This window comes from Electrophorus electricus, chromosome 11 (assembly GCF_013358815.1).
Source record: "Electrophorus electricus isolate fEleEle1 chromosome 11, fEleEle1.pri, whole genome shotgun sequence".
Lineage (NCBI taxonomy): Eukaryota > Metazoa > Chordata > Actinopteri > Gymnotiformes > Gymnotidae > Electrophorus > Electrophorus electricus.
Genome location: NC_049545.1, coordinates 20,556,022 through 20,569,581, shown reverse-complemented (window position 1 = coordinate 20,569,581; position 13,560 = coordinate 20,556,022). Strand labels below are relative to the sequence as shown.

General features: G+C 41.5%; 1 protein-coding gene and 2 non-coding genes across 3 annotated transcripts; all 3 read left to right on the top strand.

Annotated features, from left to right (window-relative positions):
- Positions 1 to 6,332: 6,332 nt before the first annotated feature.
- On the top strand, positions 6,333 to 6,403 carry trnag-gcc. Its single transcript has one exon. It is a non-coding gene; the product is annotated as a tRNA-Gly (tRNA).
- A 975-nt stretch (positions 6,404 to 7,378) lies between these two features.
- Positions 7,379 to 13,284, top strand: cfl1l (cofilin 1 (non-muscle), like). The gene is made up of 5 exons (XM_027017328.2): positions 7,379 to 7,477; positions 10,066 to 10,138; positions 11,284 to 11,582; positions 12,433 to 12,509; positions 12,669 to 13,284. Exons 2-5 carry the CDS (start codon positions 10,136 to 10,138, stop codon positions 12,776 to 12,778), a joined length of 489 nt encoding a protein of 162 aa, XP_026873129.2. The 5' UTR covers positions 7,379 to 7,477; positions 10,066 to 10,135; the 3' UTR covers positions 12,779 to 13,284.
- On the top strand, positions 7,964 to 8,034 carry trnag-gcc. The gene has a single exon. It is a non-coding gene; the product is annotated as a tRNA-Gly (tRNA).
- Positions 13,285 to 13,560: the final 276 nt, after the last annotated feature.

The following is a 13,560-nucleotide window of genomic DNA, read 5'->3' as shown; positions in this document are numbered from 1 at the left end:
ACAAAGAAGGGGTTTATGGGTAATTGTAGTTCACAGAAAAGCTGCCATGACTTCAGAATCTGAGCTACACAATTGGCATATCTGTGGTGCTGTGTGTCAATTAAAGACTACTTGGGCAGGAAATATATCCAGGAGTTCTGAAATAGAATTGGAAGAACAACTGAACAAAACACTGCCCCCTAGTGTGCACACTTTGGCATGCCTGCCAGAATGATGGCACACATCTATATAAACATCCCTTGAAGGATTACAGCACAGGCTTGCAGGTGGGCAGTTTAATTTGGCCCTTAGTGTGACAGAGTTGAAGAATTATTCTGTTCTGGATTATTTTTGACCCAAAAGATTTATTGGATCATGTAAATGTCTTAATACATCAAAGTCTCCACAGAATACTCATGAGGAACATCTGGGAATAGGCATGGTGCTCGTAGCATACACTAAAAACCCCTCTCCTACAGCATTATTGAAAGGCCATTATTGAGACAATAATTAACACAATATTAATTAATATTGAGTCAACCTGAACCCAGTGGCTCCGACCCAGCCAGTCATCCTAAATGATTCAGAAATCTCCTAGGTGACAGTAACTATGTAAACTCTCCCAATATACCCGGGTTGCAATTCAGTGAAGCCTGTTTTGTGAATAACAAGGTGCAAGACATTTACTGAAAGCTAAGGGCAAAGAAACAGGCCCTGAGGCAGGCCTGCTAGAGTATTCAAATACGTTGCTAGAGGGTGAGTGTGTGTGTGTGTGTGTGTGTGTGTGTGTGTGTGTGTGTGTGTGTGTGTGTGTGTGTGTGTGTGTGTGTGTGTGTGTGTGTGTGTGTGTGTGTGTGTGTGTGTGGGTGGGTGGGTTTAAAAGCTGGAAAGTACTCCTGTCTGGATATTTGCAGTTTAGGAGGACAACCAGAATACTTGCTTTTCTGACATGCCCGTAATCTCGGAACCCAGTGCTCCCTGACAAGCGTACGTGCGCTGGGACCCTTGATTGAGATCCCATAAGTAAGCCGTTTCTCCTGCCGACCAGAAATATTCTGAAAAGCTCATTCCCCTTCCTCTCCAAAAGCTAAATGTAAACCCCCTCAAAGGTGTAAACAAGTTCTCCTACATCACTGAGCTTATGCTAACGCCTGCCTTCTTCACCAAAATTATTCGCGGTTTCTCCAAAGCTTCCAGAAAGGCAAGTGGCCTTTCGCTTAGAGGGATTTTGAATACATACTGTCTGGAATCTTTCTGAGCCCCAAAATAGACACGGGCTTTCCAGACGACATGCCTGTCAGAATTTGTAGAAAAGAGAAACGCTGCTGGAATGTTTGGTGACGGTAAAAATGAGGTTGAAGATGGCGTTTTTAGCACAAATACAAACGAGTCAGTAATATGTACTGCACATTGAAGGCCTTCATGGGAACCACCATAGCTGACTGTTAATGAGAAAATTAAAACACAATGTCTACATCATCTTAAGAGAAATGACTGTGAAACACCAACACACGTATAATAAATACCCTAAGTCTATTCCTAAAAACAAATGAGCTATTATCAGTTGTGTCGACCCAGAGGTTGGTAACGGCTGTGGGACATGACATATTTTAAGGAGTTGGTCCTTTGTAAGCCATATAAACGTTGTGAAGTAGGTTTAGTGTTTCACTCTATAGCCGTCAGTGTTTTATTACCGGGATGGCGGCCCTTTTAAAGCCCTGCAAAATGCATTTAAAGCTGCTCCATACTACACTGGGTGAAGTGCGAAGCGGCTCTGTGCTCATACGCTGCCAATCAAACACTGACAGACAGAAAGGCAAAGCGCACACTGCCAGGTTTTAAACGCGCCGCGTGCTCTCTCGTGCTTTCTCGTTTCTCTCTCGCTCTCTCGGTGCTAAAGGTTGCGCGAGCTTTTAGCGGCTGAGTGGGCCCTTTTAGTCGCACGCGAAGAGAGGGAGCAGAAACGAAGGCCGTCAAGGTTGACGGGAGGCCTTGCAACTCGGACCAGAGTCGCGAAATGCTAAAGTGAAATGTGTGGAATGGCACGACCCGAATGCACGCTACAGAGAGCGAGCGGGGGAGAGAGAGAGCACGCGGTGCTGCCAAGTGCATTTCAGCAACCGAATCTCGTGGATCTAAAATCAAAATCTCAGCGTGATCCCTCTCTGGGTGCTGAGATGCGACATGGCCAATGCCCGCTGCACGGTAGCCCCGAGAAGGAAATAAAGCAGCCATTCTTAAAAACTCTAACATTCCACGCGGGGGCGCACGAGTTTGCTTTCCAGCCAATGCCCAATCATTTTGCAGTAAATACCTCACTTTTTGTTTGACAGTACAAGGTGTTACTACACGTACTACATATAAAGTTTCGTTATTAAGTAATCTCATTAGATTTATAATACAGCAGCTGTATTTTTGTTTTGTTGCGCAAAACAATTTCAACATTTTTAATCAGGCTAGTGGCCGCTGCTGTGCACTGGGGAGTAAGGCTTTAAAGTTTTCCATCTGATGTGGGTGGATGTGTAGGGGGCATGTGGTCCAGGGTCCACAAAGCAGGCTGCTGCCAGGGATGCCCATCTGTGAGGGATTAACCACGTCAGATTCACTACTCACGTCCTGCTGACAGTGCGTGTGCGAGCGTGTGAAGAGACAAGGGGGGTCTTTATGTCTGACTTCAGCGAACCACATCTAGAACCAGCTGGACTACCCACTCTTGGTTTATTCAGCGCCAGAGAGAGAACGGATTTTTTCAAAATTCAGCGGTGCATGTGTACCCTGGAATTGCCCACAGACAATCATATGCGTGGACTTTTGATCCACGCACGCAGACACACCCACGTATGGCTCACGGCGAGCACATGAAGTCTGGGCGTGATGTGGCTTACTTCTTAACAACGTACACAAATACTCACAAACTCATCCTTTCTAATGACAGCACACTTTCATTCTCTTTATTGCAGATAGGCATGGTCGTGGTACAGGTGCTCCATGAGGCCATATTTGTTCAAAGACAGTGCAGTGTATGCTACATGGACATATACAGCAGGAGATCAGCCATAGCTGAGTGTGTGTGTGTGTGTGTGTGTGTGTGTGTGTGTGTGTGTGTGTGTGTGTGTGTGAGAGAGAGAGAGAGAGAGAGAGAGAGAGAGAGAGAGAGAGAGAGAGGGAACAAGAGATAAAAAGTAAAGGTAAAAGTAGAGACAGAAAAAGATTTTAAAAAAAGATGAAGAGAGAAGAGAATAAGGTAGAGGTGTAAGAGAGAACGAGTGAGTGAGAAAGAGAGGGGTGAGAGAGATAGGGTTATTATGAAAGGGAGAGAAAGAGAATGATATGGAAGAAGATTGGTTGGCTTCTCCAACATCCCCATTTTCAATCCATGGCTCTGTCCAACTCAACAATCCATATTTAATTTATGTGTCAGGGTCAGTGAGTTTGTGGATAACTATAATCAAACATTTAATGACAAGAACAGATGAAAAAACACAAGGGAGAAGAGGATGAATGAGAGACCACGAGAGAGACTGAGAGAGATGACAAGACGACAAGATAGAGAGAGAGAGAGAGAGAGAGAGAGAGAGAGAGAGAGAGAGAGAGAGAGAGAGAGAGAGCAGAACAGAGAGAATCAGGAATGGAGAATGGCAGACATGTAGTTTCAGAAAGACAGAGAGATCCAGAAGCATCAATCATTGTCAAATCCCCTTATACAGTGTGATTTCAGTATCACCTCTTCTTATTGGCTAGAAAGAAATGTGTGTGCATAACTTCATTACTAAGGGAGCAACAAAGAGGCAGATTAGAAAAGTAAACATTTTCCTGTAATGACAAGAAAAATAAATGTAAAAGCTGCGCAAGACTGCCAAATTATCAGAGCTCTCTCAACACTATACTACAGCGCCATCTGCTGGTGGCTAGCGTAACATTGGCTACAGACAGCACTTTCCATTTGTCTTCGGCTCCAGGTGTCAAAAAAACTCGACGGTTCTACGTCTGGAAAGTAGACCATTTCATTGTGGGTTAGAAAGGGCTGAACGCGACTGGATACAACGAACTCAACTGCCTTTACATCCGTCACATCCACAGGTTGTCTCTGAGTATCAACTTTTATTTGAAATATCCACTAATCCAAAGTTCCGAGTGAATGCCAGTTTGGTTCCACAGCCAACTGAAGACACCAGCTATATAACTACGCATTCATGTCATGTTCCTCATTACTTTATAAACAGATTACAACATCTGCTAAACCGATATATCTACAGACATCTAGTCAGAACGGTGCAACTATAACAGCCTCTCTGAGTTTCATCTCCCTTATGAGTGGCTTCAAGCAGAGTCTTGAATTTCCCTTCAGGGATCAATATCGTCTTATCTTATCTTACACAGGCAATCCTGAGAGCCCACAACCTGCTTGTCGCATCACTGAACGTCTGCGGCTCATCCATAATGTTACCAGATCTGACCCCAACCTTCCACCAAAGACTGCATCCCTCCTGTCACAAAGCTGGGGGGGTTTGTTTCTCAGCCAATTGGTCGAGAGCAGGTCCAGAAGAGAAATGGAAAGCAATAAGACTTTTAGGTGATGAACAGATTGCGGCTGGGGCATACGAGTGCCATGCACACGGTTCTCATGTGAGCTGGACTGAGTCTGTAACCACATATTACACACATTACAAACCACCACACACCCTTTAATTAAAAAAACTCTTCGAAGGAGTTCATACATATTATATTAATTCATTAAATCTGGTTATACAAGCACCATAATATATAAACATATAAATATTCTGGAGAGGCTGGGTTAATATAAACAACCCGATCTAAATGAAGTCATGCATCTTATAGTTATTTAATAAAGGATTTAAAGGAAGTGGCTTTCCTTCTGTGTCAGTGTGAGTTTGAGGCATGCAAGCAGGAAGTGAGGACTCACTCTCTGGGTAATCTCTTCTGGCTCTGAGACATAAAGACACATTGAGGCAAATCCCCCCGTGGACAAAGAGTGCTGAGTGTCACCCAGGAGCACAGAGGCGCGTCAGGCACGAAGCGAGTGCTTCCTGTCACCCCACAGAGAGACAGGTTACTTTTGCTTGCTGCAACACAGTGACAGAGAGACGACATGAGAGAGAGAAAGAGAGAGAAATAAATAATTATGGGTAAGAGAAACTTAAGTAGCTACAGAAATACACAAGAGAGTTCCATAACTCTGCTCACATTCCTAAACATGCACGCCCCACGTGCTGGCAATTCTGAGGCACAAACTCTCTGTTGCACCATGCTTTTGTTCTGTGTATTAGTAGGCTGTATTTTGTTCCTGACAGTCCAGGCTACGTTGTTAGCATCCTAATACCACTCTCCTCCTGCTTGTTTGGGTGTGCGCAGGAAGCCCCGCCTCCTCCGTGCTTGTGTGGTCATTTATATGCTAATTACAGCACTGTCCACTGTGGTAATTTATATGCTAATTATAGCACTGTCCACTCAGAATGCAGTGCTGATGGAACTTGGCTTTATTCAACAACTCGGCGCATGCAAAATCATTAAATAAACAAGTAATTTTAAAAGACTACAAAAAATGTAAACATCTGGAGAGAAGGATGCAGCACTTGTCAAAATGACAAACCTCCAGATATAGAAGCATTGTTTATATGCAGTAGTTCCGCATCGATGTTTAACAGTCTTCATCAAGATCACCATGTCACAGCTAGAGACTGTGTTCTCTGACATTAGCCAGACTGCATGTAGGAATATGATTTAGCAAATAATTGGACCACAAGTATTCAAAAACATTCTTTTATTGATACTTAAGTCGAGAAAAATGGATTTATTATGAACCGGAGTGGAAACGAAGAACATGTGTACATGAACGTGTAAATCCTGATGGATGAATGGGAAATCAAAGGTCAATTTAGGGTCAAACCACACTGTCATTCAAAGATATTTGTCTCTAGATTATACCTAACATAAATAACCAGCTGTAGGCCTCAGTCTCTAGTGCGGACCAGTTCTGTTACCACAGATACAACCCTCGGAAACCATTAGCCGTCCGAGCATTCTCAACACGCCACAGATATCAAAAATACATCACTTTTTGAAAAGGACGCTATACCAGAATGTCACCTTGACAGACTCATTCGATATAATGTAATCTTAGGGCCAACACTAAAAAGCTTTTACTCACGCACTTACTCGAAACAGAGAAAGTCACACCATCTAAATTCTAAGTTACATAGCAGGAACCTAAATAAATCTTAACTAATCAATGTATTTCTTAAAACGAGAGAGTTGTCTTTCCACAGAATCTCAGAAGGGAAAAAAAGACCACTTATTTGTGATCATCTTCTGGAGCGATCAGGATTCCTCAAGCATTGGTGGTTCAGTGGTAGAATTCTCGCCTGCCACGCGGGAGGCCCGGGTTCGATTCCCGGCCAATGCAACCTTTTTTTTGTGTTGTCCCACAACACAAAATGATAGCGTTCGTGAGCAGCTCTGGATGTAACTTGGGCTTACTAATACCGCAAGGATGCCCTTTAGTAGAGTAGATCATCATAGCAACACAGCTAATCTGCTCCAGGCAAGAGTAAGTTGAAGCTAGCCACACTGCGCCTATATATAAACCCCTCCTCCTGTCCAGTAAACCCACTGCAAAACTATGACGTCAACATTCCTCTATGGTCCAGTAGGGATTCAGCACTGGCAGCCTGACAAGATCACAACATGGTGCGGCAGTTTTAGAAGAAGGAGTTCATTAGTTTCCCGATTTGCCGTCTACTTAAGATCCTCGAAGGAACCTTGCATTGCCTGCAGTGCCACCTGGCGTACCGCAAAAGATTTATAGTGTTCTGATTTATAGCGTCATGCTTCGCCCCTAGTCACGCATTGCCAGGCCATGCATCTGTGGCTGAGACTGCTTTGCACCTGGCATTTACCCCCACCAACGCAGATGAATAAGGAAAAATACAATATGCATAGAGATCAGTGAGGTCTGTCCTGCTCTGAGGTAGCTGCGGAACCATTTGTTGTTTTATGTGGCCGTTTGCCTGTCAAGTCAATCATAGAGGTTTTAAGTGTTTTCAGGGGGGTTGCCAGCTTGCAAACAGCACATTGCATCTTAAATGAAGATACTGGGTGTTTTTTAGGTTTTGCTGGAGTTATTTCAGCAGTAGACCTCACATGTCTAGATATGTTGAATGTCGACTGGTTAACTGAAACTGGTTAGATTCATCAAACCTGGAGTTTGTTAAGCTTGCAAGGAGATATGCTCTTCTGGTGTTCCCCTGACAGTAAAACTGAATAAGAAATGTGTGCAAGCTTTACTGGAGCGTGAGACATAAAAAGAATCGAAACAGACAGAAATGAGTCACAGGTCTCGTCAGTTACAGTCTCACAGGTCCTAGTAGCAGACTAAGAAGACACAAAGACTCACAGAAACCCACACAAGTCTCCAGGAGATTTGAGCATTTTGGTCTTCACACCTCGAAGGTCACATGACCTTGCCAGTTCAGCATTGGTAAGCCTGGGTTTGCAAAGTTATTCATATTTAGTAATATTATGTTGTGACATGTACACATAGCAAGTTAACTTTTGTCAGCTGTGTACACTTTGAAAATATTGTACAGTTTATGTGAATATAATTTGGGGACAGCTGTTCAAAACAATCATTTAAAGATTCTTCCCCATTCGCACCCTGGGTTGACTGCAACATATTTTAATAATTGTATTTTTGCCAAATGTGAAATATATCATTTAACCTAAAATATTAAGAAAATTAAAGAAAGGGGATGATGCGTCTTGGGGGCTTCGTCAGTGAATGGCCCAGAACTTCTCCTTTTTAATGAAGCTTCAGCCAAGGCCTTGCACAGTATTCCTTCTCCTTACTCAACGCCTTATATTAGCTGAAAGTATTACCTCTGCTTCAGTGCAACATTTATTCGGCATCGCAGAGTGGGTTTCACAGTTGTTCACAGGAGAAAGAGTCAAAAAGTCAGTAGGGCAAGCATTGGTGGTTCAGTGGTAGAATTCTCGCCTGCCACGCGGGAGGCCCGGGTTCGATTCCCGGCCAATGCAAGTGAAATTTATTCTTATTTTCGAACACAAAATCTCCAAAATACGAGAGACTTTCAAGATCACCGCATACTTTTGAAATAAGCATGTTTTAGCAACATTTACAGCACCAGAGTTTGAGAAGACGCAACGGAACTCGTTTGACCAGGGAGATATTAGATGAGCGTTTGCCTGTTAGGCCTGTAATTGTGCCAATGTTGATGGTATACATCTTCGTTCTGGCTGATTTGTTTCTCTACTCTGTTTGGGTTTTTTTTGCTGACAGCAAGACTATTGTTAGCTGCATTGCTAGCTTCGTTATCAACTAGTCAATATACATGGAGTTATTAAATAACACTTATAAACAACACTTATAAACACTTTAATATCCTAATATTATAAGTGTAATAAAAAAGAAAATGAGATTGCCAGCTACGATGTCATCATTTCCTAGCACTAAAAATACAATTTAAAGCTAAATACATATATATATATATATATATATATATATTTTTTTTTTTTTTTTTTTTTTTTTTTTTTTTTTTTTAAAGATTGACAAGGTCTCCACCAAGACAAGCGCGTGAAGGGGTGCGTACAACATGTCTCAAAGGCGCGCGAGAGAACAGCGACCTCGGTGGGGGCCATCTGTATGAAATGAGCTTTTATTGGGGTTCCTCAACTCAGGCATGATCCATGCTCTGTCTCAGAGCACTTCAGTGCCTGGTGTTCAGTTCTGTACCAGGTATTTCATGAGTGTGAGTTAGTGGTAGAGGAGCTGCATGCAACCACAGTTCCCATGCTGCCTGAAGTATGTGTTGAATGCTAGGGAGACCTGGGTTCAAGAATGGGTGTGGTTGCTGTCTTTGGTCTTTGTCACAATGAGTGTCAGGTGAGGTGGTGTTGCAAGCATGCCAGTGGTTAAAGTGATAGTTCATATGAGTACCATTGTATGGTTGGTGTAGTATAGTGGGTAACAATGCTGACTGGGTTCAATCCTTGCCTGGGCAAGAGCTGTATAGTTTACCAGTAAAAGTTCTTGGGTAAAACACTTGCCTGTCTCTGTCACATGACTGACAATGGGTAGGACTATATGTTAAATGTATGTGGTAGGAAGCTCTGTGTGAGTGCATAGGTATACCCACACAAAAATTGAGTCTCATGTTCCTTTGAGACTCTAGTGGGACACGTGCTGCAGATTTCTTTGGGGGGGGTGTTTGTTTTTTTGTTTTCTTGTTAAGTATAGAGAGGACCTCTCTGTGCTGCCCAGCCTCCATCTCAGGACACACAAGGAATGCACAAGCAAACATTCTTCCAGCCAGGAAAAACCTGTCTTGGCATGCTCTGGTTAACAGTTCGCATTCTTACACACAGGTAGCCATCTTATATGTAGTGTACTGTTCACAACTTATTTACCGACCAAAGAAATTAACAGATGAAACAGCATTAGTTTATATTTGTTAAGCCTAAAATGAAGGCAAAAAGGCAAACAAAAGAAAGTGAGGAATGTGATTATAAACAATAGTTATTTTGAATCAAATAACCAGTGTAGGACTACAGTATCCCTGATGTACTTCCTATGATATTAGGTGCTACAGTAACTATTATGCATGTTTTAATTCTTCTTCACTTCCTTACACCTTACCTCCATTTTAGCCTCTCTTGCCAAATAAGGATCGTTCTGAAATTGTCTTGTCGAAAAACCTGTCTGTATTTGGTTTTCCATATATGGGAGGTGGTTTCTGTCTCTGCCTCCTATTGGCTATTAGTTACCTGGGAAGACATTACCTGTAATCAGTTTTATTTGGCTGCATTCATTATTTCTTATCATAAAAAGCAAACATATTTAACTGGGTAGCAAGAGCATAGGATAAACTTCAACTGTGACTGCTCATTTAGGTGATTAAATGCACTTAAAAGTTGCAGAAGCCTAGGTTTGTCCTCAGGGGATATTTGGCAAGGGCAGAGACATTTTTTAAGGCACAAAAGGAGGTGTGTTCAGCTCTTTACCGTCTGCTTCACCTCATCTCTCTCTCTCTGTCCTCTTTTCCCATCCAGGGCAGCAATTCTTTTTTTTTTACTCTCAAACTGAGCTCTTTTTGTCTTCTCCAACAAAGGTGCATGAGACATGGTAAGTAACAGAACCTTTTTGACTAAGATTCTTGACACATAGAAATTACGCAATGATTCTTCGCATTTGAAACAGTGGTGTGTGATAAACTCTCATTCTCCGTGAAGTGCGCGTCCCCTGACTGAAAGGAGGCACTTTGAAAAATAGCATAGCCCACGATTAAATGAACAGTTTTCCAAATGTTTTCTTGATGATAATTGATATATTTAATCTGAGGAAGGACAATAAGGAAGGAATATTGACACCCCTCCCAGTAGGACTTTCAAGAGAGATGAGATTACCTAAGCATGCTGACGTGTGCCTACTAGTTTTGACTTGTTTTCACTAGAAAAGAATGTCGAAACTGCTGTAGAAGGATAGGTGTGTTATACTCACAGGATGTGTTCATAAAAATATTTGAATACACCTGTATTTATTTTAATGAAAATGAAAAAAGCAAAAAAAAAAAAACCTGAAAACATCACAATCTCTGATCTGAAACTTTAAAAGCAGTTATTTTGCATGTTGGTTTGGTTCCACTCTTTTGAGCCTCAACTGTTGTGAGGATTAATTTCTTTATTCCTGTTTAAGTCCATTGTGGCTATGCTGTACAATGGTAATATTGTTGAAGTTGGCCCATTTGAGCCTTTCTTCATTTTTGGAAAAAATCCTTTACATTAGTGTTTGCTATGATATTCTAAAGTTTAGCTCAAAAACAACCTGAAGTCTTACCTTTTGAGTTTCACTGCCCAGACGTGCTCCGATCTGTTTATCGATGGTTACACTGAATATCAAAGAAAGATCAAACCATAACAGAGCAGTTACAGCCATCAAGTGCTGCAGGCTGCTGTTCATTTGGACATTGACTGCTGAACCTGCTTTTACCAACAACAATTGCCTTCCACAAACTGATGTTAAAGTATTGAAGGACATGGTTAATTAAAGTAGTGATTCTACTTGTAATTTGGCTTGTTCTGGTTTTGACACCATTCAGCTGAGAGCCTGGCAATAATTTTAGGCCTTATATTTGTGAGGTTCAATAAAAATAACATTCATGTACCAAACTGGATACGAGCTACTTTTTGAATGCAGTCTGGTTTTTAAATAGGTTGTCTTATACAGTTAAGTCAAATGATCACATCTTTTTCTCTCCACTCTGCCTCCAGGCCTCTGGCGTAGCTATAAGTGACGAAGTGGTCAAACACTTTGAACAAATCAGAGTGCGCTATCATGGTAGTGAAGAGAAAGAGAGATTTAAATTGGTCATCATGCGGTTAAGCGAAGACAAGAAGAGCATCGTCGTGGACCACAAGTGCTCGCTGAAGATCAAAGACCTTGAGAAAGAAGCCGACATCTTCAAGAAGATCATCAGTATGCTTCCAGACTGTGACTGTCGCTATTGTCTGTACGACTGCTTCTACAAAACCAAGGAGTCTTCAAAGCAGGACCTGGTCTTCATCATGTGGTATAAAATCATCTTTTTTTTGTTCTTTTGGCACAGCATCAGTCCCTTTTGCCAAATAATATCTGGCCTGTAATGGTTTATTCAGAATGTTGTTCCTCTATACCATTATTCATAGGCTACTTCAGATTTACTCCATTTTAAAAGAAGCAATGTGTCTCTGATTGTGAAAATTGAGAATTGCTATGAATGGATATATTAAGAGTTTATTAGCATAGTTTCATCTTAGTTACTAGATAGTTTTTTTTCCATTATTTCTACACTCATTGTAAGTTAAATGTTATTCTGGAATTTGTTGGTTAGCCAAAGAATTATAGAGAGCTATTTTGCACACAGCAGATTTAAAATGCAAACACTTGCCTACAAAGCCAAAAATAGACACGCCCCCTCTTATCTGAACACCTTGTTACGCATCTCGTACCTTTTTTGCCTCAAGTACAGTTCATCTTAAACCACTGCCCCTCAGGAGATATGCCTCACACTCTCTTCTGTATCAGCACCAAGGTGGTGGAATGAACCTCCACTACATATCCACACTGCAGAGTAGCTGATACAGTTTTAGTTTCATAGTATTCTGTACTCGGGCCTAATTTACTGGCATAAGGATTATTTTTGCTGAGATAACAAAACACTTTTGTAAGTCACTTTGGATACATTTAAATTTTACTGACGCTCCCTCTGTCTTTGCTTAATAAACGTTACCACCTGATTTTCCTGCTGACAAATTTCCTGATGACATGATTGACAAAGAACTGAATGTGATGTTCGACTAGGCAGTGTGTGTTAATGTCTGTGATTGCTTACTTTTTTACACAGGTTTATTTGTTTGTGTGTTTGTTTGTTTGTCATGCAGGGCCCCTGACAGTGCAAGCATGCAGAATAAAATGGTCTATGCAAGTTCAAAAGTAGCTCTGAAAGCAAAGTTCCAAGGTTGGTTTGTGGGGGTTTTTTTCCAAGATTTATGGTTGCTTTGTGGTATTTTCTTTTCCAAGCAAGTGGCACATTTGTTGATGATATTTGTTTTTTATACTGGATCTTTCTTGAAATTCTGTGTTTTCTGAATGTTTGTTGAAACTCACTGTTTTGCAGGTCTGAAGTTTGAATGGCAAGTGAATGACCCTGCAGACAAAGATCTTTCATGTCTAATTGAGAGGTTGGGAGGAAAGGATGTGATTGAAGTGGAAGGAAAATGTGTCTAAAAAGATCTAAAAAGAACACCAGCAAATGCCCTTAACATGCAATTGTACTGTCTTTATAAAAACACTTATTTTGGTGGTATATAATCTTTTACATCATGGAAAAGCACTATAGTCCTTTTGATAAAGATGCTTTCAAATCTGTACCATTATCCTTGTCATCTCTTTTTATTTGGCATTGTTCGATTAGGTTTGTTTTTAGACATCAGAAGGGCACCTTTATTTCAGAAGCCATCATCACATTTTCACTGCAATGGCTCATAGGCTGATTCTCCATTTTGCTGTGAGAAGAAATTTCCAAGCAGCTCAAAGCTTTCCTTTTCTTTTAATTTCCTTTTTTTCCTGTACCATTTGAAATCTGGCACGTCTTTGTCTGAGCATAGTAGAAGTCTTGAACTTTATGTGAGGATTTATCACATAGGCTGTTTGTCAATATTGGAAAAACACAACATGGAGGTTTTCTTCACAGTGATTCATTGACGGTTACATTCTCAATAAAAGAATATTGACTACAATATTTTGACTTCTAAATAATCTGTGGTTTCTGTGTTCTTTTGAAAGTGTACTGTGCCTGCAGGGCAGGGCTCTCTGTCTCTGTCTCTGGCGATCGGGTGGAGTGTACGTATTTGTATTGTCTCTGTTCGAACACGCCTGACCTGTCCGTCAAAAAGCCTCTACGCAATACCCCATCAGCTGGACCAGGCACAGTGAAGCAGAGGAGGCCATCTGTGTTTGGGAGTCTGAGAGAGCAACACCGGCTATGCTATCAGGGAGAGAAGGGTGGC